Source organism: Hyalella azteca, unplaced genomic scaffold (assembly GCF_000764305.2).
Source record: "Hyalella azteca isolate HAZT.00-mixed unplaced genomic scaffold, Hazt_2.0.2 contig1933, whole genome shotgun sequence".
NCBI lineage: Eukaryota > Metazoa > Arthropoda > Malacostraca > Amphipoda > Hyalellidae > Hyalella > Hyalella azteca.
In genome coordinates, this window is record NW_025932225.1 from 125,578 (window position 1) to 153,215 (window position 27,638).

Below are 27,638 nucleotides of genomic sequence, written 5' to 3' on the forward strand. Positions count from 1 at the left end.
CATTGAAATGAAGAAACCTGACCGCTCCCACACGCTCGAGTTTTGGTTGTCGTTAGCCTGGCGAGGTTCGGTGGTCGCGCTCGCCTGCCGCGATGATTCGCTGGTTGACCGTTGCCGAGTGTGGTTGTGCGCGGTGGCGCTCCGTCGGGGAGGTTGCGTAGCGGACGGTAGAACCCTAATTATGTCATTTAGTGGGATTTTTCTACTAATAACTGACGGATAAGTGTTGTAGTACATATAAACTGTGCTAGGAGTTATAATTTGACTTGGAAAGATGGGTTTTCGCGGCTTTCTAGTGTGTAGTGTCAGTTCTTTCAGCTGTTGATTCTGAAAGTGCTGTCTGCGGCATCGCGGTGCATTGATGACGTTTCAAACGTTGGCTTCATTTATACTTTTTACTCTTTTTTATGGAATCAATTTCGCTCTGATATGTCGATTGCATGCATGTCTGGGATGTAGAACTCGTTTTTATCCTTAGATTGTTTCGGTAACACTTGAGTTACCGAAGTTACTTAAGTTGACTTATGTATCTAATGATGATTTCTAGGACCTGGGAAATCTACAGACATACATACATACTACTCTTGGTTTGAATTACGATGAGTCAAGTTGAATGTAACGTAGTAGTTGCACTGAAGTATGAAACATGAATCGACAATAACGCCCGCACGGTCGCACCTACGGCCTGTAACGGACACGATTTTAGTGCGTCGTAGTGGTTCTAACTACCGCTCTCTTCCTGTGGGACTACCGCTGTATAATTTGGCTGGTACAACGCCATCGTGAAATAATATATATAAATAGGCGGACTGAAAATTTGTCAGGACAAAATTTAACATTAATTTGTTAGTTGATTACTTTTTATTATATACCATCGCTTGTTCTTTTTTAAAGTTTTGAGTACAAGCTTAATTGTAGGGCGAGTTTTGAATTGAGTTGTATTTTGGATGGTACCTAGAATAACGGCGTTCGGAATCGGAGCTCTTTTCAAAATATAGCATAGCATGGAGACTGAGATTTTATTATTATTATGAGAGGTAGGACTTAAGCATCACACCCACGGAATGAAAATTTCACTTGAGATTGTTTTCTCATTAATGATTTTGTTTGAGTAACTCGGTTGGACCTCTGTGGCAGCTCCTTATCGAAGTCAATGTATTGATTGCCTTTGCCTAGCGGCCTCTTCGTAACCCAACGGCTTTGTGTACTGTATAAATTCTGGAATTTGACTTACTGAAGATGTCATTATATGTGCTCCTTCAAAAGTGAACGTCAAAGACGACTTTCTCGCAACTGATCACAAACTCTGGACATTGATCACGTTCTCGACGACTTAGTAGCCCCTGCCAATCATTGGTTGATCAAGAGCTATGTTGAATTATTGATAATAGAAGCTTTGATGGAAGTTTCAATTGTTAGTTTCGAAAGCTGATAGATCTCCAGTTGTGCCTGTTTTATGTGTACGTATAGTGTCTCTGCCAAATTTAGAATTAGGATTGGAACTTTTCTTGCGACCATATTATCCAATCGAAAAGCATTGGTTGTTCTTGCTATGTCAGTTTAATTTCACAGATGCTGGTTTGTTTTGTTCAAAACTTGAGTGTCTCAAAGTCCTTTTGGCAGTAAATTTTATGAGTTCTGTTTATTACTTGAAGGGCTCATCAGCAAGGTCATTTGCCGGAGAACGTAAAGCAAGCATAGAAAGTGGTTAAATTTATTAGCTGTAATAGTTGAAAGTTCAGTCCATGTGTTGATGTCATATGTTTCCTACTTTAAGTCACTCGTGCTCCTGCTTAAGTTATTGATTAGGTGTGCGTCACACTCATGGATTCCTTCCCGGTTTACATTACACATTTCTTGCACGTCCCAATTGTCAAACTCGGTTATCGACTGCATGCTCTGAATGAAGAAATATGTTTAGTCACACTTACTTTACACTTCTTAGTGTATTTTTTAAAATTTGCTGTGATGATAGGTGAACAACCCTACAACCTCTTAGCATAAAAGATTGTATCGAATGAGTGACGAGCCTTGATACTAGCCAATTTTCTTGCTTTATTAGATACCTTTTCGTGTTGGGAGTCTCGTGCTGTGGTATGTTATTGGATTCATTTTATTGTTATTGGATTATAATGACCAATCAGTCCAATCACTCTCATCGATCCAGAGATTACTTTCAGATCTAAAAGAAATCTCGTCGCAGTGGTAATAAGATATAATCCAATGTGATGCGGCACAGTTTTTCCCTCCACTTTTACTTTCATAGTCCGGGCCACTTTTTACATGACCTCAATCCACTTCGTTTCACTGACGGGGTAAAACAAAAAAAAAAAAAAAAACGACTTCCAGGCTTGGCCGAGCTATAGTTACCACTAGGAACATACCTACCAGACCATTTCAGAGACTCTTTCGTCCAACATTTTGGGGGTTTCCAATGTATTGTACACATGCAGTGCCTGTAAAGGGTTTAGTTAGAGCTTTGACTAAATTTGTTATGCCAGGAAATTGATGAACGTTTTAATATTTCTTGTAGGTGTTGATTGGTTATTTCCCAAGGAATTGCTAGAGAGGGTTTGGAAATATTTCGCAGAGAGAATTCCGTTTCAAGTGGAACTGAGAATTTTCTAATTCTTTTCAAAAATTGGGTTTTTACATAAACTTATTAGAGTTTCTATGCTTTTGCACGTTTATTTTCCTTCCGCGGTTTATACTCAACACGCACATCCTTGTGGATAGCAACAAAAAGCAAATGAACTGAATCGAAGTATATACAAACACTTTTAATGATGGTAGGTGTAGGTTAATTTGTACACAATGTATAGTTCCTCCCAGCATGGGACTGAAGCACTCAAATGCGGATGCGAAACCGCTATTGTTGTAGAACCCGCAGTTGTTCTTCAGTGTCCCGATATCTTGCTTTGTGTCTTGTTTACATCGTACCTACCGGCTGTCTATTTCTTTTCATTTGTCCATTTAATCGTCTATCCAAACGATGGCGCTTGTCTCTCACATTTCTTTTGTCCATCTCATTTCGTTCGTCCAGCTCATTTTGTTTGCCCCTCACATTTCTTTTGTCAATCTCATTTGGTTTGTCCCTCACATTTTTTAATTCCATACATTTCTGTTTTCCCCAACATCACCCGTCAACACCATTGCGATGTTATCGGTTCATTGCGATATCTAATTGACCTTGGCACCTGTATTCAATGGTGTGCAATTACCGTAACTTTCCTGCCTCTCAAATCGATCCTCGGATAGGTAGCCGGATAATGAATGGTGCCAAATTATTTGTAGTATTTGCTCAATATTCTGATGTGAGAATTTTTTAACCAATTGCCTACCATGAGTGTTCAACTTTGAATTCCGAAAAGTAAGTTGCGTGTTTGTTGTTCGAACTTTTTAGGAATTAACAGACGAAATTCTCATTTCTTATTATGTAGAAGGCACAATTGTTAAAGTTTTGATATCCGTGAAGTTCGTATAAGAGTCGAAGTGCCTCGATGTGTTGTCCCAGCTGGCTTAGGTATGTTCATGAAACGTATTTTGTTTCGTGTTTGGTATGTAATATTCATAGTGAATCTTGAATATTTAATTGCTCAGTAATTTATTACCTCATCAGTGTTACCTACACCATAGTCGCTTCTAGTCGACAGACAGCATAGGTCTTTAATCTGACGAAATTATTGGATGGTGACGTCATTTTCATGGTATTGTGTTGTAAATTCAACACCTGGTCTCGCTCTCTAGGCGCGACTCGTGTTCGTGCTGGTGTGAGGAACCTGGCGCGTGCGCCGATGACTCGGCTCTCGTTGTGGATGTTGACTTGTGATTCATTTGGAAGTTAATCATAATGTCCGACAGTTGTGTAGATGATAGCTGAATTTGGTTTGATTTTAGGGTGGGAGTATATATGGTCAATTGACTAGGATTGGTTTTTGGACTTGTAATATCTTAAATAATTTGGAGAATGTTTAATTAAAATTTCCCGTTACGATTATTACGAACAAATACTACTACTATTATTGGCATAATAAATACTACTCACTTTCTGTACTCACTCTGATTGTTCGAGTGTTATACATTTCTATATAAAATTGATGACTAAAGTGCTAGAGAATGTGAAATAAAATTTCTCATATCCTGTCTTTCAAGGTCAGTGTAATTCCAACGAAAAAGAGGAACACCTAACGAACTTTGAGTGCTTAGATTTGTGCTAGGTATCACCAAAGACCCTACCATGATGAATTTGTCCGACCAACCTTCTAAGTACTATCATGAATCGGCGATCACTAAATTCGCCGCGTACGGCAACCTGTACAGACTGCGCCATGACGACTCCAGCGTCACATACTTCAACTTCAGTGAGGAACCTCGCACTGTCAACGGCCAGTACACCACCGGATTCAATTACTCGTACAGCGTCACTTTCGATTTCGAGGAGAATTTCGATACCTACTTTTACATTGACTGGATGAGCCAATATCACTGGGTTTGTAACTTCTTCATTTTCGCTTACCTCTCCTTCATTTTTCTCATGCAAAAATACATGAAAAATCGCGAAAGGTTTGAGCTCAGGACGCAGCTTGCTGTTTGGAACATTTGCCTCGCGGTTTTCAGCACCATTGGTGCCATCAGAACGTCACTGGAAATGCTGCATCTTTTGAACACATACGGATTCAAGTTCTGTGTTTGCTTCTCCGGAAAAACGTAAGTCTTTGAAACCTGTCATCTGAGAAGCGTAAATAAATTGTATTTATATGTGTTTTATCTCTGATAATTAGTCATTTAATAATTGTAAGCTAAGCCTAAACAATTATGCAGTCAAATAGTGTTATGGTTGACGAAACTGTATACATCTTCAAGAGGTCTAAAAACATAATACCCAAGGGGATCCGTGACTTGAGTTGAGAATTATTTTGCTCACAAGCAGATGAAAAAATTTCCATCATAGACATTAGCCTCATTTGCCAACACAACGGTTGAACAATTATGACATTAGCTTTCTGCTAATGCATATTGCAGATATTATGGACTATTATTAAGAAATTTACCTTTGTATTATAAAATTACCCATCATCGTGCACGTATGGTAGTTCTTTGTGAACAAAATAAATACTTTTTGATTTACAACAAGCCAAAAAAGTTTGTAGCCATCTTATTTATGTCTACAACTATTACAATGTGGAATGGCAAGACCATGTTAAATTCTATACTGCAATGAGAAAACCACCGAAATATGAACAAGCTTTACGTGTATTCTGTCTGCTTTACTGCAGTGAATTTCAAGTAAGTATCAATTCAAAAATTTGCATTCCATCTCCAAAAAAGACTAGTAAAATATGAAATGTAATGGAGTAGCTCGTGAGAAATACATGTCGCCATTCCTAAATCAAGTTGAGGGTCAGAAGATAAATATTGACTCCTCTACATACGTATAATATAAAGGAAATATAAGAAATGATTCATTTGTCCATCTTGCGTGTACTCTTGCTTGCAGAAACATGACAACATGTTTCTACGACAATCATCACTAGGCACCACCGCAAACATTCAATAAATAAATTCAAAATATATAAAAAAGTCTTATTTTATATTGCTTAATGCGCTAACAATCAACTCATCAAGTTAGTGACATGTTTGAACTCAACGATTGGTCGCCGGGATCAAGCGTGAGGCAACAGTTGAAATCTTTTCTTAATTATCTTGTGTTCGGCAGTAATTGTTTCTGTGAAAATATTTACTAATAAAAATGTCATGTTCACTCAAGTTTTGACTGAAGGTTAGGAACCGCACGAGTTACATTGCGTACATTTATAACCCCTGTCGGATTGCATAGGTACAATTAAAACGTAAAAATAATGCGGTGTAACAAGAGTTGAACAGCCAGGTAATACATTTTAAGTGGAGGGAACTGTTTCACCTATTATTCCACCCAGCCTTCCATGCCTTCTTATGTGTAAAGAGAAGATTATGTCTTCAAATGATGACTGGTGTCCTCCTCACATCTAGAATTGTCCGAGAGAAATATCTATTTTTGAGACTAAAACTGAATGAGTATAAATCTAGTAAGATTCAAGTGAATTCTTCGGTGTTGTTTGATGCATCTATTGAGAATTAATTAAAGATGCTCATGGGTTCTGTATCCACATATTGTTAATTATTCAAATCCGTATTCGTTATTAATACATATATCACCTAAATATTTCGGGGTCTGCATGTGTCTTTTGAGAATAGCATATTGCGTTCTTTATGCATTCTTCAAGGCGCACTTGTTCTTTAACTGTTAATCTATTGATAACTATTATATACTAGCACATATCTACACGCTCACTGGATGTCTGCAGGCTTCTAGTTCATCTTCTAAATTTCAATAAACGGTTTTTCGCTAATTAAGCTTTATTCATGAAATAAACGGCAAATAAACTTTATTTCATCGAATAAACGTTACTTAAACGTTAATTCATCGAATAAACGTTAATTAAACGTGTTTTCAACGTCATTTGCCTGGTGAGGAGCATCGCTTAAATATTTCACGGCTGCATGCGTCTCTTAAGAATGCGTTCTCTTGTAGCAAGCGACGCTCCACTTGCAGCGAGTTGCTGCGGTCTATTGGACGCGATTAAGCGTTTGTACGTGTGCGTGCCGCGTTTGTACGTGTGCGTGCCACATATGCAGGATCACGCATGTGCGTGATGTTCACGTCTGTGCGTGATGTTTACATCTGTGCGTGATATTCACCCGATATATGTTCACTTCACTCACTGTAAGCTTTTGTATGCATATATGAGGTTATCGCGGCATATGATTTAAATACCAAAATGGTTTTCTAGTTTACATAATACTTTAATACTGATGTTTAAGACTATATCTGATAACATCTATTTATTTAACATCATACTGTAGCATAAATATATAAGATAGCATGCAACATCTATTCATTTCATGTCATAATGTTATATTAATATTAAGGATAGCATGTAACATCTAATCATTTCATATCATACTTCTGTAGTAATATCAATTTATTAAGGATAGCATGTAATATCTAATCATTTCATATCATGCTCCTGAATTTGTATCAAAGTTAGCATGCTAACATTCTATACTCAAGCGCAAGATATATTTATTTTTATTTTTTTTAAGAATGCGAGGAGTTCGTCAAGAAGATCGAAGCTGTAATTCTTGTTGGACCGTTTGAACATTCATTTATACAAGGCTGAACGTCGGCCGTTCAATTGAAAGTATTTAGGTGATGACATTTTTTAACCCTGAAGTTTATTTCGAAGCAAAAAAAGTCCATACCTTATATTTTAAAATAAATTTTCAAAGTATCTGGAGAAGACCATCTGCCATCGTTAGGTCAGCTGGAACAGCAGCAGGTCAGGCTTCCTACGGGGAAGCTGCGATGCGGAATTACAGATGGCAGCAGCACCAGACGCAACAGCAGCAGCAGCTGCAGCGGCAGCACAAACCGCAGTTGCAGCACCAACATCACCAGCAGCAGCACCAGACGCAACAGCAGCAGCAGCAGCTGCAGCGGCAGTTGCAGCTACAGCACAAACCGCAGTTGCAGCACCAACATCACCAGCAGCAGCACCAGCCAGCCGCAGCGTCAACCTCAGCAGCAGCACCAACACAAGCCGCAACAACACCATCTGCCGCAACACAAGCAGCACCACCAACACCAGATGCTGCACCAATAGCACCAGCAGCAGCACCAGCCGCAGCGTCAACCTCAGCAGCAGCACCAACACAAGCCGCAACAACACCATCTGCCGCAACACCAGCAGCACCACCAATACCAGATGCTGCACCAACATCACCAGCAGCAGCACCAGCCGCAACACCACCGGCAGCAGTGCTGCTGCTGTAGCCTAACGAGAGCGAAAGTTGTGCGAGTGCCCGAGAGATTTTTTTTTAACTCTTTACTTTCACCGCCGCATTTCGATGGTCTGCTTCTTCTGGTCGCCGTCCATGCAGGAAGCGCGCGAGTCGCTCCACCGTAACCGTAAAAATTCATCGAATATCGACGTACTCAAGTACGTACGCTTCAAGAAACAATGAGTTTTGTCACGGATGCTAAACAATTAGCAACCGCCAGTACAAACTGCCTTTTATTGTGAACGCAGGATTTTTAGGAATAAGATTGTTTTTTATAGACGATAAAAAAATATAGACGATAGACGACAAAATATTTAGATTAATTGTGGTGATTGTTGTATTTGAAATCCAGTTGAATGCCGTCGTCGATAACATGTGTATGAAAGTAGATGAAATATTGTCATTATGAAGACTGTATAGGATTGTTTGTACGAGTGTTCTTGCATCTAGTTGGGGGAATTGCATTCAGAATTGTGTTACGGAACTGAGAATTATAATTGTTTGGCTATTGAGCGATTATCATTTCAAGTTAAGTTTTAATAATTAGTAGTTCAATCACAGGATTCGTTGCATATATTTAATTAAATGGATAAGTTTTACGCATCAAACTTGTTCAACAATATTTGCGAAATCGATCTACAAAATTGATTATTCCTATAATTATAAGTTGATTGCATAACTCTGATGGAGGTAATGTCATGTGAGAGAGCAACAATTACTCTCGAGGCAACAGATGTTTGAGCATTTCCTGCAACCGGTGTTGCTCATGCAAGTTTTATTTCTTAAATTTTAAATCATTTTTATTTCGGTAAATAACATAGTACAATTAATGTTTCTCACTGTACTTTTCTGTGATCAGAACAGTATATTAACTTCATGGCTCACGATTCTAAAATTCTCGCCTAAGAGAAAACAACGAAAAGCAACAGTTTCGTACTCTGTACGAAAATTGTGAAAATAAAACTTAAAAATTATAATAGTGTGTCCAGGATGACAATTTCGTACTGTGTGTGAACGCGAAACCAAAGCTCGAGTGCAGCGAACTTACCAATATTGGCAGCATCGAACACCGGTTCTGGCGTGTAGAATTCATTCGCAAAATCTTTGCCTGTGGCTACGGCTTGGAATTCCGAACCGAGCGCTCTTTGGAGGTCTTGTTCTAATGTATGAACTGGCTATACAAATGTGTTGTGTTATACAGATGCGTTGTGTTGTAATGATGTGTTGTGTTATACGGATGTCTTGTGTTATACAGATGTGTTGTGTTATACAGATGCGTTGTGTTATACAGATGCGTTGTGTTATACAGATGTGTTGTGTTATACAGATGTGTTGTGTTATACAGGTGTGTTGTGTTATACAGGTGTGTTGTGTTATACAGGTGTGTTGTGTTATACGGATACGTTGTGTTATACAGATGTGTTGTGTTATACGGATGCGTTGTATTATACAGGATTGTTCTGCTAAACTACTATTATGCTTTAAAAATGAACTTCATTCATGTTGAAAATTCATCTTGATTTCCAAAGCGCTATCATTTATGGACATTCTGCGATCACCGTTCCGCAATTATTTCTGTTGCTATGCGTTTACATGCCACATGAAGCAGTACAATTGTTTGCTATTATGCACATACCTCATGAATGAGGCGGATGTTTTAAATTGTAAATATAATAATGCGATTAATAATTAAACTGTAAATTTTAATAATGCATCAATTCGAGGTGGGGGACCATGAGAAATCTAATTTTTATTCATTAGGGCTCGTGAGATATTTTATTTCAGTTGGTAATGTGTTTACCTTCTCAAGTTGATGGAATGCTGCTTCATGACCTTAACCGCTCAAGCGATTGACGTCCTGATAAATACTTTTTTCAATTTTGTTTTGGTTTGTTGTTGAATGATGGGTTTCCTCGGATATAATAAAAGCATAAATAGAATAATTTTTAAACAATAATAATAATATTTAAATATAATAATAATATTTAAATAGAATAATTTTTACTGTCATCTACTTCATGATCAATCACCGTAATATTATGTCTGCCAAACCGTATTATCGCATTGCAAATGTATTCACGACGGAATACAAGTTCATTTTGCAGATATTGGGCTTGCTCAGCCTATGCTGGCTTTCTTAAATCTTTCCATTATTCATTATTATTTCAGTGTTTTTTTTTTAAGATTTTGGGGTCTTTATTGTAGACCATTGTTGTGATGTTGGATCATCATTGCTGAGCATTGTTGTGATGTTGGATCATCATTGCTGAGCATTGTTGTGATGTTGGATCATCATTGATGGAACTTTGTTGAATTTCCATGCCCTGAGGCCTCCCCCCCTTAGTTCATTTGTGTGGAAAGGGAGCTTCACTCTCTCTAAGTCTACAATCTTATCTAATCTTGGATAGCAGGATAGTAAGACCATATTGATCGTGCATTCATTTCATTTAGTACTTACTAGCGTCTGCAGCCGAAATTGATTTGCAGTTGACGTTTACTAAATGCCGTATTTTTCAATTATATCAAGGATGGCTTTGAGACAGCGATATGGGTATGAAAAATTTATTGATATTGAATGAATTAAAATTCGGACATTGTTTTTACTATTTATATTCTAGTCGGATACATTATTTTCGGCAATCATTGAGCTTGAACACATATAGTGCAGGCTTCCTTCGACCGTGATTACAGCGAATGATTCTTAGTTTAATTATATTCATTAAATTATATATTATTTGCATCTGACGTTATCCATCTGAATTTTATAAACGTTCATATAAAGCGTGCTAGAAACTCCGAATCCTCAGCTCACGCTTGCGCTCAGCACGCGACCACAGCGCGACAATCCAGCCCACCGGACATCCGGTTCCTTGAATACGTTGTGTTGATTTTTCATCAAAACTTGACACCTTATAGGTACTTCTAAACCGCTGAATTGTCGAACTAAATCGAAATCTAGCATAATCAATGCAGAATAGACGTGTAAGTTCTCATGTGGTTTACCGAAGTAATTTATAAAAAATATAACTCAGTGATATAACTGTCACTCAGTACCTACTGCAGTGAGTGACAGAGAGCGCATTTTCTCGTCGACGAAAACGTGAAGTCACGGACAGACGGACAGAGAGACGGACGGACATGACGAGTACAATATAGGGCATTTTTTCCATAAATAAAAAAATGCGCTAAAAAGGCAAGGGTATACGGAGCGCAGAATGAATAAATGCGTTCGACTCATTTATTCATTGTTTCCTCCGTATGACTTTGCATCTAAAATATCCATGCACACATCAGCATTACATTATCCTTTCACTCGACGCCAAGGACTTTCGGGTAGTGAAAAGTTTAGGGAAATCAGCACGCCTTTTATATCTAAGACGCTGTATTTTATTTGAAGGTTATTGAGTGGGGCTCATATAGTTATTTAGTACCAATTAGCTTAGTTATTAGAACCAATTCAGATAAAAATGCAAATTTGTGACTACTTTAATTGGTCAACATGGTGAAAAGTTTAGGAAGCACTGCGCTAACTGGTGCAGCTAATTTGTTATCAGGACCTCGTTTTGTATGTTTTATTGGGAATCATTTACCTGCAGTTAACTTGTTTATGTGTTGACGGTTATCGCAGGAAATTCTTCTCTTCCTTTATTCTTCTGATAGTTTGTTATGAATACGTGGCGTGTGTGACGCGATGGCAGGGAATTATTTGTCTCAATACATACACTGGATCGATATGGAACTGCACTAAAAACTTGATTCGTTTGAATTAATCAATAGTTTGATCACTAATTACATTAATTATAGTAATTGAATTTAATAGTTTTCGTTTGGATTGTTCATGAGAGGACATTTATTACAAAATAACTACTCATATTAATGAATTGACAATTATATCTGAAAATATTACTGTAAGTTCAGGAAAATCAAATAAATATATAAATTCCCCATGGAAAAAGTCTATTACTGCTGAAATGTTTCACGCCAACACAAGTGGGTATATACGAGTATATACAGAACTGTGAGCGAGGGCGATGTATGCGCGACATAATTGTAACAACCCTGACCGTAACCTAAAACTTGACTTGTACTTGTACCCACAAAAAATAACTCTCGCCGGTGAGATTTTCCCTGAGTTGGAATGTCAAGGCTTTGTACATCACTTCCATTGGCGGTCAAGTCTCTTCATTGTGAGCCTTGAATCTTTGTCTATTAGGTACTTGAAGTTAGCACTCCGGTGTATATAAACGTGTGTTAATTTGCCTCGGACAACATGTTTCCTGGAATTGTTTGTTAATCCACACAAACACGTGCGTGTTAGTTTACTATTCGTCTATGGTTACCTTATTTGTGTAAACTGGCACCTACTAATCAATTTTGATGTTTTCATCAGACTTCTTGAGATTTCTGATGGTTAATTTGATGAGGTAGTCTAAAGGCTTCATAAAAATATCTTCGGTTAATCCACGTTGAAATTTGATTGCTGTGTACTACATATGGCAACATACAGATAAATGTTCAATAAATTATACAGTATACAGGAACCGGTTTGTGACGTGATGCGCAAGATGGAAATTTACTTGAATTAGCCTGAAGTTCGATTGACCTCACGTACAATTTTTTCTACTATATTGAAACGATTGCGAAAATTTCTTATTCCAGTACTCGCTAAAAAATTATTTATGTTTAAACTATTAAAAGCATTATATTGCTGATAATTTAAAACCATAGAAAAGACAATGGCAGATCGGGTTCAGCTTGACTGACGTTGACTGACTGTAGGAAATGAGTTGATTAGCCTCAGTGAAGAGGTCAGGTGCACTCAGTAAAATAATCCAGTCTTCAACACTTGACCTCGTTTTTTAGCTCAGCTTGTGGGAGAAAATGACTAAAAAATCTATGACCATGGTCATTTTTTCCATATAGTTTATGATTTCCCAGCAGGCTTGCATGATGAATTTGCACTGCGCTAACGCCATTTTCTAGACGTCATATATATATCGTCCCAAGAAATTTTTAAGTGTAGCTTGAAAATATATCCTTCTCTAATATGATTTTGTGGTATATTTTAATGATAGTGTCAATTAATTACAAATCCAGATCACTGTAAAATTCTGTAATTTCTGAGAATTTCGCAATTAAAATCAGATTGCATTTCTCTATTGCCATTCATAAGCAAGTTCTTCTTTAAATAGCTGCTCAAATCACTATATATATAATGTCATTATATTATTTATTGCCGATCATATATTTATATTGCCGATCATATAACTGTTTTTCATTTGCAAGACATTAAAAAGTTTGCTCGCTGTTCTGAAAGTCTTCTGTGAGAGAATGAAAGTATACGGTTCGTATCGTGTGATTAAAGTCATCTCTGTATCATAAATAACTAATGGGCACAATAAATAGGGGCGTAGCAACACTCGTATAATTCTAGCTGCATTGTTGTAAGGGATTGGATAGGATGCATATGGTTTATAGTTTTGTAATTTGTTTTCTTGTATTTATCTTTCATTTATTATTATAGTTCTTTATTTATCAGTTTTTATTCATCCTTTTTATTTGCGATCATTGGCCAAGTGTTCGAGGTCAAAGAAAAACTATTTTTTTATTAGTCCCCAACATTGTATTCTTCAGTAGCCGCGTGATGCAAGCAGATTGCCAGCCACGCAAATCTGGAACTTTTCATTGCGAAGAAGTTTTATTACTTCGGATCTATGTTGATCACAACTCACAAGCCGAGCAGTTTATTTACAATCAAAGACAAAATACAGGACGGGATTCCTTGTTTCCGCCATGCGGGGGGAAAAGGGTTTATTTGAAATGTTCTCTTCAAAATGTGTATGCCTGTAATGGCGCTATTGATATGCCGTTATATTCATTTATACATGCACATCTGCTAGTCAATCAATTTGCGTCGAGTGAAAGTGGCGGTAAACATGCTGGCTGCGGCTCGCTCACGCTTGAAGCGACAATAGAATCTATCTTATTGCTCTCTGGTCATTATTTTGTAAGGATCATATTATATCATATAATTGGTATAATACTATTTCGCTTTCGTTCGATCGTGATTGTGTTCACTTACATCGGCATTGCATGAATGGTGATGTTCGCTATCATCGTCTAAAGCGGTACGATCTCCAGTTGCTTCGTCGTTAAAATTTTTTTTCGTATCGTACGTGCATGAGGTTGTCGCAAATTATTGCGATCGTACGATTGGAAGTACGGAGTCGTTATCAGAACTCTGTCACAAGTCGTAATCAGCACTCTGTCACAAGTCGTTATCAGAACTCTGTAGCATGTTAATCTCCATGCTTTTTTGTCTCCTATTTTGTACGCCCGCTGATTTATCACCTATCCTCTCTATCATTCTATCTCCGCTAGTTATATAGCTTGGCTATAGTGAGTCGCGTTCCACGTGGAGTACGGCACCATAACGTCCGATCGCTCGTGAAGGATGCACGTGAATGTCTCATGTATGCAGTTACATAACGACGTCTGGCGCTGCCACCTCATCTAATTACTATATCCTAACGCTTCTAATTGCTCCAAAGTTTCCTCATCGATCCATAATTACTCAACTATACGGCACGGAAAATACCAGATCTGTACACTCATCCTATGATCCTTGTCACGCTTGCCCTGCAATCTTCAACATTCACACGTCGTGACAAGACCTGCAGCACTCACACGTCCTGACAAGACCTGCAGCACTCACACGTCCTGACAAGACCAGCAGCACTCACACGTCGTGACAAGACCAGCAGCACTCACACGTCGTGACAAGACCTGCATCATGAAATATTGAACGCTTATAATTCATTCATTCAATACATGATGTGGCACTCGCTTCAGCCGTTAAGTTGAAAACCGTTATCATTATGATGTTATCCCTGTAAAAAATTTCGTGTGTCGTATTTAATTTCAGTAATTTCCGTTGAACGAATTTCATTGTATGTATTCCAATGAATGTTATCACCAACTGTTCGCATTTTATATCCTACATTTTCAATTTTTTACGGGAACAACGTGAAATTTTCCAAGTAAATTAGGAAGAATGATGCAGGTAAAAATATATATCTTTTGGTGAGAACATTTGTGTTAGATTTAATTCAAAAACTTGTAAATTCAGCGTATAGATTTGAGACTGTATTGCAACATTTATTCTCTTTGAATATGAATAAAAATTATTCTTTTGTTTATGTGAAATAATCTTGCTAGTCGAAACCATCAAATATTTCGGTACATTATGTAATGTAATGGCAAGTACCGTAGTTATGTTAATGTAATCATTATAAGGTAGTTAATGTAATCACTTTCATCTTCGTCTGTATCTTTAAAGTTGTTGCGTGTAGCTGTTCAACGAATGCTTACAAAAGAAACCTTGCAGCGCACGACAGGATATTCGACTTTCAGGAAATCGTCGGAAATTCTGTGACGTGTACACGACGCGTATCTCTGCTACAGGAAACTCCGTCGATAGGGACCACGATGTGTAGATGTTTGATTTTCTGCTCATTTCGAAGTCTGCATATTTGTTCTTAAATCAAAAAAACTCTTTCTTTGATTTATTATTAGGTTATTGTTGAATCTAGAAATGACTTCGGACTTTCATTTACCGTTTTATAATTTGTGGAATCGAAATAACTTTTTTACGGAAGAAAAATTTCGCAACAATCGCCTTGGTTTTGCGATGTGTATCGCGATGTCGTCTGCAGTTTGCACGCGATTATTTTGCAGTTTGCACGCATTTCAAAATATCTATTCGCTGTTTCAGGATAAAAATAAATAAATGAAAAAGTTTTATTGTAAGTTTGCCGTGGCTTCCTGACACTTGATGTTGACATTCATCTTTCATGGCGTGTTAGTCGCGTCAAGCAAGGAGACTCAATAATTTTCGAATATTTATTTATCCATATTCATTTATGGTGCAACTCCATAAATGCAAGAGTTGGAGAGTGATTTCTCTAGGCGTGAAGGATTTTTACTTGCATGCAAAGATTTTTGATGTTTATTGAATAAAATTATTTGGATTTTGACATCCTGAACATTGTGTGATGCTTGATTCATGTACGCTCTTATGCAACTTCTAGAAAACTCTATTAATATTCGAGACAGACTGCTAAAATTTTAACTTTTTAAACGTTAGATATCATATAAAAATTTGCTTATAGTTGACATAGAGCATGTCCACTCATTTCAATTTATTTATTTATTTTAAATTTAACAGTGAAGTTAAGAGAATTGAATTGTGACGTAATAACCATGGACGCGCTAACGGGCTTCATGGGGCCCCTTGTATAACCTGTTGATTATTCAGCTTCGTCTCATCGCAGGTGCCGTATTCATGTAGACGAGAGTTCGCCTTGTATAACCTGTTGATTATTCAGCTCCGTCTCATCGCAGGTGCCGTATCCATGTAGACTGGAGTTCGCCTTGTATAACCTGTTGATTATTCAGCTCCGACTCATCGCAGGTGCCGTATTCATGTAGACGGGAGTTCTCCTTGTATAACCTGTTGATTATTCAGCTCCGACTCATCGCAGGTGCCGTATTCATGTAGACGGAAGTTCTCCTTGTATAACCTGTTGATTATTCAGCTCCGACTCATCGCAGGTGCCGTATTCATGTAGACGGAAGTTCTCCTTGTATAACCTGNACTTCTCACTACACTCGTACTTCTAACTCTGCTGTTACTTCTCACTACTCTCATACTTCTATTTCTGTTTTTACTTCTCGGTCTGTTATTGTTTTTATTTTTGATTTAGTTGCTGATTTCCACTTCGCTCGTACTTCTACTTGCGCTTTTGCTTCTGACTCTGTTGTTGTTATTAATTTTTTGTTACTTTTAACTTTGCTTTTTTTTTAATTGCTTGCTCCTGATACATCTCACATGCTGCATCTGTTACTTCTCACTTATTTGTTATGGTTACTGCAGTAATTAATGCGGCTTCTGCTGTTCTCATTTGTACGATGTTTGTACTCGAGTTGTCCGTCGTTGCGTCACCTTCTGTTGTTACTATACCGTGTTTGTGGAAGCTTGACCAACCCTCGCATTATCCTGTGAACGATCATATCTCGTTAAACCATCTAATGAAGGATACTTGATTACAGCAATACACGACGATTAAGCTGCTGGATTCGAAATTTTACACAATCCATCCTTGAATTGCGGAAAAGATATCACCTCAAGCACCCTGTATACCATGTAGTTTTCCTCTTGGCAGGATCTGTTTTTGATTGGACCAGGAGTGCATGAATAGTAACGAGTAAGGTTTTAGTTGTTTAAACGAATTAAAGTTTTTCTTAAATGGTACACCAGTTATAGTTCTTTTCACTCAGTAATTATGTTTTTATAGTTGTTTAAACGAAATAATTTTTTATTGGTTCGCCAGTTATAGTTCTTTTTAACGATACCTGGCGTTTTTACAATATATAATTTTTTGACGCAAGGAAACATTAAACTAATTGAAAGCAGAAGAGATTTGATAGTATGCTTCGATATTTTTTAGCGTTGCCTTCTTCCCGCACGTACAACACAATATAATTGGCGGGTGTATCCTTCGTCCCGCCTGGATACACAATATAGTTATATCATATTTTTGAACAGGATATTGGATTAATTTTTTTTAATTCTCAGATGAATCGTGCATTTTTAACACGCTCCTACATGCACGTCACATACCATTTTTTAACTTAGTTTTCTTTTACAATTTCCACGACATTAAATGTAATTATAATGGGACGCGTATGCTGCTACTGTGTAAAGTATATATGTAATAGTTTAATCGATCTATGCTCGGAATAGTGCAGGTATCAATTTCATTTCAGTTGAAGTTTCCTTGTGGACATTCAAATGAAGCAACATCGATGTATTGTTATATGGAACATCGGCTCTCATATGATGAAAAATGCTTACACTACATAACATCTTAGGAATTACACGTCGCTCTCTATTTTTAAATCTGAAACATTTTGTTTTAGATTTTGATGATTATTTATTAAGAGTGATATATTGTCAAAGCTCTCGTTCTTGTCAAAAATTATTCATCGATTTTCACTACATGTCAAGCTAACTCTTGTTTGAAGGTGAACCGTCTCCATTTGTTAATAATTTTTACACGATATAAAAGTTATTAATATAGTATTATTTTAGGTCGATTTATACGATATCAAGTTTAGGTGTGTTTTAATTGAATGAATAAATTCATCACATATTTAAGCTTCAAATTCTGAGTATGAAACTAGAGTAGACGTTGCTTTGTTTAAAGTTGACATGTATTCTAAGCTGACGTTTCTATGCAATTAACAGGTGAAGCCAATCGTCGTGTTCTTGCGAGGATTATTCGTCTCAATTGAGCGACTGCCTATATTGTGCTGGTCAGAAGTTATGGATTCGATATCTGTCCTATATTTTGTCAGCCATATTTGTGACCCGTGACCTGCGTGCCTGGTGTTGCGACCTGTGACCTGCGTGCCTGGTGCTGTGACCTGTAACCTGCGTGTCTGGTGTTGTGACCCGTGACCTGCGTGCCTGGTGTTGTGACCTGTGACCTGCGTGCCTGGTGTTGTGACCCGTGACCTGCGTGCCTGGTGTTGTGACCCGTGACCTGCGTGCCTGGTGTTGTGACCTGTGACATGCGTGCCTGGTGTTGTGACCCGTGACCTGCGTGCCTGGTGTTGTGACCTGCAATGTTACGATTTGTGTTGCCACGAGCGGATACTACTTCACAAATTCAGAACTAAATACATAATAATTAATTTGTAACCGAAAAATTCAGTACAAAGTTCAGTACGATGACAATATTTCCAGGCATTTGCAAGACGATGACATGCAATACTGAAGCTCTACTGCAAAACCTCTCGCGCAACTCCAACATCACAGAGACTTTAAATTTGATGCGTAACACGATAACGCTAATAAAACAAACATACGCACGTGTGGTAGAACAAAGTAGTGTTGTAGGCACGGAACGCTAAGGTATATGAAGGAGACTTGCTTTCACTTCGCATTCTTCGTGAGACAAAAAAGGCGTTGCCGCCTGCAACTTCTACCTGGAAAGCATCACACACTGTTGACTATGAGGCAAGGCTGCCGCACGTACCATATATCAATAAAAATACGTATACACATTTCATTCATGCTTCATTCATGTTCATTATAAATGTACAGAGAGTGTGGAGGTCGATACGTGTACCGAACCTGTACAGAGAGTGTGGAGGTTGATACGTGTACTGAACCTGTACAGAGAGTGTGGAGGTCGATACGTGTACCGAACCTGTACAGAGAGTGTGGAGGTTGATACGTGTACTGAACCTGTACAGAGAGTGTGGAGGTCGATACGTGTACTGAACCTGTACAGAGAGTGTGGAGGTTGATACGTGTACTGAACCTGTACAGAGAGTGTGGAGGTCGATACGTACGTGTACCGAACCTGTACAGAGAGTGTGGAGGTCGGAGGTCAATTCGTGTACCGAAACCTGTACAGATAGTGTGGAGGTCGATACGTGTATTGAACCTGTACAGAGAGTGTACTATCATTACTGTACTATTATTAATAAAATATATGCTGTAATGTTGCTTAATGCTCAATACATTGCAGCTAGAGCACGATGCATTTTTCGATCCTTTTTCTCATCTGAATTAAGCAGCAAGCCCTTAAATAAATGTGCGCTTACTTCAATATACGAGTATTGTCCTTTGGGCTGCAGCTTTCCGCCAACCAGACATATTTATTTCGGTATTCACATGTAAATTTCAGTTGGCACTGAAAAGTCCATTCGAATTTTCTTCCATGTTAGCACTCCACTGCACAAGATCCGAATTTAAATAGACTAATAGACTGATTCCAAACAGTAGCACAATTATGCCTATGCTCTGCATGGAACTTGGCAGAATAATTCGAAGAAGTATGTGATCTAATATGCTAAAGGTGTGCACGTGATCGACTTGACTGAATTCCAGAGAACTTTAACCTGATTAAACCAGTTAGTGGCGTGGTCGCCTGGTCGATAGAAGACCGTGCATATCGTGACGACCATAGCGGTGTAGCTCTGTCACTTATTACCTGAACTTTGTACAGGTTCGGTACACGTATCAACCCCCACACTTTCTGTACAGGTTCAGTACACGTATCAACCCCCACACTTTCTGTACAGGTTCAGTACACGTATCAACCCCCACACTCTCTGTACAGGTTCGGTACACGTATCAACCCCCACACTAACCTCCACACTCTCTGTACAGGTTCAGTACACGTATCGACCTCCACACTCTCTGTACAGGTTCAGTACACGTATCAACCCCCACACTCTCTGTACAGGTTCTGCACACGTATTGACACACAACACATTGCATGCTCGGTGCTCGTTAGGTCGGTTTTGACTTTGGAATGTCCGCGTTGAAATTTTTAAGCGAACTAAGGAATGATGTTGTACCCACTCGCAATATTGATGAAATGTATACATCGCTATGCCAACCGCCGGCCTTACGCATTCTGAAATGAGGAGAGAGTGAGTTGTTAACTTTTATTATATAATATAAAGTAAATAGTTATCAGGTGCGCTATAATTTGACAATGCAGTGCGCTATAATTTGACGATGCAGTGACGTTTTGTCTTAGGTGTTCGTATTGATCTCTTGCCCATGCTCTTTGATCTTGACCTGACATGACGATGTCTGGCCCGTCTGTCGGGTCGCATTCGTTGCCTTGACTGAATTTCTGTGAATATTTCACAAAACTTGTAATAATAGACAACTATTATTGTATATTATTTGAGATGTTCAATTGGCCTTATACCTTGAAAACGACTTAACCATCAACAAAAAACTAAATTACATCCGGAATTATTGCAAACGATAATAAAATATTCATGATCATCGTGGAACCTTGCAATCGTCGTAAGATTTATTTGGTACACGGCATTCAAAACTGGATTTTGAAAACGCAAGTTTTTGATAGACTTGACTGCCGACAAAAACAAAACAGGCGGGACTGAAAATAAAGATTTAGACGTCGTAAAATCTCGCTGTGATGACCTTTTTCTTTAGTGGTCACCAAGTTTTTCTGTCAGTACTTATATATGCACGCTGGTAATTTTTTTGTTTTTGAAACTTACTATTAAGTCGGAAGAAAATGCTTGTCATCAATAGGGAATTAGTCCAAAGGATATTATGGTTCTCGTATTATTGAACGATGTTAAACATTTAGAAAAGGGAAATGTTAAAAATATGTTTACTTTTGTGGTGTCTTGGTTTATTTTTTTCTTACATCTTTCCAATATTTGTTCAAGTTTCACACACATTTGTTATAGTTTGACCAAGAAATTTTTAGAGTTTTAGGCAACTTCCAATCGTTTGCGTGGGCCTACGAATGCCATGTTATTAAAGATCCATGCCAAATCTAAATAATATATGTTTAAAAATTACTTTTTAAATACAACACTTCCAAAGAATCCAATGTCTCCAATCTTACAGATGTACAATGAATTTCTCATTTAATTTTCGAATAATTTTTTATATATAATTCTTTTAATATATAATTTTTTTCAAATATTTATTCTGTTAGTTGATTCATGCACTGCTTCTGACTTCACACAAGTGTGCAAAATTTCAGATCAATTAGACAGGTAAAAGTGTGTCAAATATCAGTTATAAGATTTGTAGCTGACAAATTTTTTTTTTAATATTAAAATTTTTTTTAAATCATTGATTTTGAAATTTGATTCATGCATTGTCTCCAACTTTACACAAGTGTGCAAAATTTCAGATCGATAGGATAAGTAGAAGTATATTAAATTTCGATTACAAGATTTGTAGCAGACAAACAAACAACAAGAAATGAAGTTAAAGAGAAGTGTTGTAAAAAGGGGATCAATAAATGCCATATTATCATATTAATTTTTTTATGTTAGTACTTCGAAAACTTCAATTTACCCGGCATGCTATAATAAGCTCTTCGTTATGGCCAATTTTCTTTTGACCAAGGCCATTTTCCTGTCCAAATTGCATGATTATTACTGCAGAATTCGGCATCGCCAATAAAATTTCACTTGAGGTTTCTTGGTGTAATCGCGATCAGCATTTTATTATATTGTTTTTTAATAAAGTCAACAGTATTGAGACTTTATTACCACGTTTTTCTTAGTTTCGCTTCGTCTCTGTTGTCATCAAAAATTCGAGCCTTAATTTACAGCACTTCTGAAAATCCTTGAAACTTGAAATTTAGCATGCATGCTTATGCTGTCTAAAAATTCAAGATTTGATCATCAGAAGTAATAAGTTAAAAAAATTTCTTTAAAAAAATAAAAAAAACCCTAAGAATTCATGGTTGGCGGTTGGTAATCGAGTTTTTTGTCGAACATCCAGAGTTGCCAACCCTGGAAAATGATTTGAATTGCTAAAATTGCTAAACTAAAAAGTCTAAAATAAATATATATAAAACCATTTTTAAAAACAACGTTTTTCTGATGGTTACAAAGCTAAAAACAATAAAATAAAAAATATATATATAACTTTTAAAACCAGGTTTTCTTAACGGACAAAAAAGAAAAACATTAACTCCTACATAACATTAAAGTTAAGTAGAATGTTATGTAATGTTATGTAAGAGTTAATGTTTTTCTTTTTTGTCTGTTGAGAAAACATGGTTTTTAGAAGTTAAAATTTTTTTCTTGACTTCGTTTCGTGTCTGTCTGTCATCAAAAATTCAAACCTTAATTTAGAACACTTCAAAGAATCAAACCTTAATTCAGAGCACTTCTGAGGATCCTTGCAACTTGAAACTTGGCGTGCATGCTTATGCTGCCTAACAATTCAAGATTTGATCATCAGAAGTAATAAGTTTATACTTAAAAATTGTTAAATTAATTAACTGACTTTTATCGAGAGCAAAAATTTAAGGTTGGGAATCGAGTCTATTACGCTCCTGATTAACGGCTAACGATTAGTCTATTAGTCAATAACACTGAATGTATAGAGAATATTTTCAGATGAATTTCTTTTAATTATTAAAAGTGTTGAACTAAAAAGTAGAAAATAAATAAATATAAAAAACATTTTTAAAAACCACATTTTTCTGGTTGTTACAAAACTGAAAACAATGAAATAAAATAAATAGAAAACTTTTGAAAACCACGTTTTCTTAACGGACAAAAAAGTCAAACATTAACTCTTACATAAAATTAAAGTTATGTAGAATGTTATGTAATGTTATGTGAGATTAATGTTTTTCTTTTTTGTCCGTTAAGAAAACGTGGTTTTTAAAAGTTTATTTATTTATTTTATTTCATTGTTTTTAGTTTTGTAACAACCAGAAAAATGTGTTTTTTAAAAATGGTTTTATATTTATTTCGTTCTAATGGACTTCGCACGGTTATAGAGATGAGACTCAGTTACAAGTCAAAAGATTTATAAAAGCAATATAAATATGTTGAATGTCATTAATAATATCTTTTTTGCATAAAATTATCATCTTAATTTGTCATAGATTGTTATAAATCATTATTTCAATTTTTGAGTAAGGTTTTTTTTGCACGGCAATTTTGGCCGCAAGTTACGATTACCAAAGAATTGGTCGCTCAGAACACAAGACTTGCCCTCAGCAGCCTGTTGTTTCTCAGAGATACATAAAGACACATTTCGTAGCTCTTGTTACTGCAAATTTCCTATTATTTTGCCGCACCTTTCATGCATGGCCTTCAACGACAACTGCCCATGAAGGGTAACCCGAGAAAAGTCATGGAATAAGTATAACCACTTCCTCCGTCGAAACTTGTTCAGATAAAAACTGGAAGAGTCTTCAAGAACTTGAATGAACTTGGAACTAGAGATATTCATGATAAACTTCTTCACGTTGCATTTAAGTTTTACGCGGTTGAGAGTCAACTTGCTCTGACGACACTTGAGTATCTGAAAATAATTTCTTCCCCAATTTCTTCCCCAAACAATGTTCTTCCCCTTAGCGATCTACGAACGTCAAAGTATTTAGGAATGAATTCTAAGGGATTAAATAATTTATTTTCCGGCCGCTGTGTTTGCTAATTGTTGTCATTCATCTTCTAGGTTATTTTTAATGACCTTGAAATTTATCTGTGCGTTATATTGTCATGCTCTGATGCTGGTGCTGGTAACTTGATTCTGCTTGCAGCTTATCACGTTTTACTATGACCGTAGTCTATATTCAAGTAATACCGATCACTTTCCTCTATGAAATTTCATATGCTAATAAAAATTATTTCTATTTTCCTCATTTGCTAGGCAGAAGCTGCAGTTCCTCTTCGATGCAGTTTTGTATATTAAAAATTCAGTGTAATTTCTCTGGGGATGTTTTTCAACTTATCGCCTGCAGCGGAGCTTTACGACACAGACTGCTTGTCATCCGCGTCATTGGAGGCTCGTGATCATCGGTGCGCCGGTCACCTTGGCAACGCGGTTTGTTTACGTCGCACTCCATGCAGAATGTCCGCACTGCTCGGTCGCTGGGCAGGCACATCTTGCTCTTCAGAAAACATGACTATGCTCATATTCGCAAAAGTCTTTTAGAAATCCTTTTGATTATTCCATGTTTATATAATGACCTCGACGGAAAATTTTTCCGAATTACTTATAGGGACTGCTAGTGGAGGCAATTGTTGTTCCTTTGCAAATACCTATTTTATGACCGTGGGTTAGGCGATATTTTTTCAAGCCGTATTTACTACAGCTTTACAAAAGCGTCCTCGTTCCTCCTAAAATATCTCAGTTACATACTTTATTTTTTTTAAGGTGAGCGAATTATTCTTTGAGTTGGCATAGTTTGTTTCATGCCAACTGGTTTCTCTTCTTTCCTCTTCCATGGCGTTGCAAGTTACGTCAGTGTGTGTTGAATTGATGAAATGAAATAAAATGTTCTCTATTTGGGGAAATTTCTATCACAGCTCATCGCTCATTCTATTCCATAATCCTCACAGCGTTAGGAGTATTGACGAATGTCAGCGTAGTAATCACAGCTCTAAATGTTACCGAAACCTGGCAACTTGCTGCGGCAATCGATGAACCGTTAATCTAAATTATTAAGTCTCGTGACATTTGTAGGTGCACTTTACACCAGCCGTATCCTGACTACGTCCACCGTACGTGCTCTTAACGCATGTTTTTTTTTGCGCCCTAGTCTGACTCACAGACATAGTGGTGAGACTTGATTGATTGGTCCAATTAAATGACGGTGCAGTTATTGCCCTTGTGTTGGGTCATCTTGACCCAGTTTTGACCCGAAAAAGTCGTATTAGTGATACGTTCACGCTTTGCTGGTGCTGTGGGTAAGAAAATTTGAATGTGAACAACATGACCCATTCCTTTTTATTACTGCAGGTATAACTTCTCAATCTTTAAATACCAGTGATGCCAGCAGTTAGTAGACGATACAAGGGGATTATTGCACTTAATATTATTCTCTGCGAGTTAGATTGCGATCAGCATTGTTAGTTTTATGTATTTTCGCCATTTCTGAGTTTCAGTCAGATGTGTCTCAGTAATAATGCGCTGAGCTTAGCTTTGGCATATTTAAAATCCTTATTTTATTTGCCATCCTCGAGGTTTGCATGTCCTTGTACCAATAGAAAAACCCAAAATGGACTGTGAAGTCCTTCGAGTTTGGCATGACTCGCACAAAACCAGATTTCCTTGTCATGTTTGCCACGATAATTCATCTGGCCTCTGTTGGTCGAGTTAAAAATATAAGCGCTCAACTCGCGGTTTAGCGCCGCATTTTTCAGTCCATTTCTTTCTGATATCGTCGACTTTACATGCACTTGAATACTTTTTTCTACCGTTGATATATATAGGCGTTTGCTGTTACGTCGAAGTGTAATCAAGTGAGACATAAAATATTTTCTTATTGCAAAGTAGCACAAAAAACCTTCCTTCTGACAATTGAATTGAAGGTAAATAGCTAGTAGAATGATGTTAAATCTTTAGCAGCATGTAATTGCTAACTATCGAGGTCTAGTTCACTGAACCGATTAATACAAGAAGAGCTCCTTTCACTTTAAGCTCCTGTGTGAATAATTTTTTCTTTATATACTTATCTCATTTTGCTTCTGATTAATTTACAAAGTGGTATCGTGTTCACACAAGTTTTGCAGTTACTTAATTGTTATTTTAACCATCTTCAATAATAAAGTATTAAATAGGTATTAAAATACATTTTCAGAAAGATGATGTTTTTGTCAGTATTTTTTTTATATTGTGACTTAACAATGAAATTTTTCATGTAGAATCCGATCGGTTACAGTTTGACAGACGCTGCAGGTTTTCAGGTTTACACGACTGTAAACCGTGCGATATTAAATTCATTGAACGATTTGTTCTATAACAATGGCCATAAACAAATATATTGTAGGTGTCACTGAATGATTCAAGCAGCGTATAGGTGCATGTATAGCATCACAAGCGGAAACCGGTTACATCACATGCTTCTTCTGAAGCGCGCTTGGTTAACTAGTTGATCGAATATTAATAAAAATCTCTTGATACAAATAATAATGTATTTGTTTATCTCTGTGTGTTTTAGCGCATTATCTCATTTATGGAAAAAAAGGCGCTATTATGTCCGTCCGTCTGTCTGTCTGTACGTCCGTGATTTTACGTTTTCGTTGACGAGAAAATGCGCTCTCTGTCACTCGTTGCAGTGAGTACTGAGTTATATTTTTTCTTTACATTTGCTTATCAAATTAAATTTCATCGTGCGCTAATTTCTTTTACACATTTTGTTGTATTACTTAATACTTAGGTATGTCACTCAGAACACAAATAGATGATGTTCACAACGACTGCTCACAAGTGCTTTTTTACAATAGATATTCTTCATGACGTTCAACATATACTAATTATCACGTTTAAACTTGATGCAAGGGTTCATGCGACCGATCCTCGTGTCTTAAGTGTTGTGTATGTACGAGAAAGTGGTTTACTCGCACCACGCACTGCATATTGTTAGTACAATACCAACGTTAGTACAACCATGGAAGAGTTACGTGAAGAGTTAACTCTATGTGCACTCGTTTGTAAATTAACTTGATGCTTCAATATTAATTCCAGTAAATGTATGTATTTACCGAACGTTTTTCCTATTTATTATGAACTCAAGCGTTCAAAACATAATTGGACGAACTTCACATTGCATTTAATGGTGTTTCTCTAATTTCAGATGGCATTTAAAAATCATAAATGGACCAATTTCAGATGGCAGTCCTAGCATTAGGTTATTTTTTTCGCCTGACTTATGTTTTGAAAGTTTAAAAATACACGGCTAAAATCAGTTCAATTCTGATCACGGATTTCGTGCGATGAATATGATCCAGTTCCTCACGTGAGTCGTCTGCGAATATTCACAGTTTTAGATAAAGTTGGGAAGATGTGAATTGATCGATAATAACTGTTAAATTGATTGGTGTGTTATTCTATTGGTCAATATGAACTTTATAATATTGTCCGGTGAATTGAACTTTGTGTGTTTTACTGTTTAAGAATTTCTATCGCACGAGAGAAAGTTGTCCGTGATTTGGACGGAAATCAATGATATTTGAAATCATTCTTATCTAATTCATCTGCTTGCCAACTCATTTAAAAATGCATGATGTTTATTATGTGTGACCATATATGATACATGGCCGCCGATGACCCGTCGATGATTTTCGAAAGAAGTTGCTTGGAAACGCGCACTGCACTTTTGCCTCGCGCAAGCCATAAACTTTCTCGAATGTTGCGACATTATTACCGC

General features: G+C 37.1%; 1 protein-coding gene across 2 annotated transcripts in view; it reads left to right on the plus strand.

Moving 5' to 3' along the window:
- Positions 1–27,638, plus strand: part of LOC108667975 (elongation of very long chain fatty acids protein 6) — a 61,924-nt gene that overhangs the window by 7,760 nt on the left and 26,526 nt on the right. The window contains exon 1 of one of the 2 annotated variants that reach the window (XM_018155086.2): positions 4,130–4,707. The exons of the other annotated variant lie outside the window; for it this stretch is intronic. Coding sequence (XP_018010575.1) covers positions 4,238–4,707 — 470 coding nt within the window. The 5' untranslated portion in view covers positions 4,130–4,237. Of the gene's footprint in view, positions 1–4,129; positions 4,708–27,638 lie in introns of those variants that run through there. 2 annotated transcript variants of the gene reach the window in all.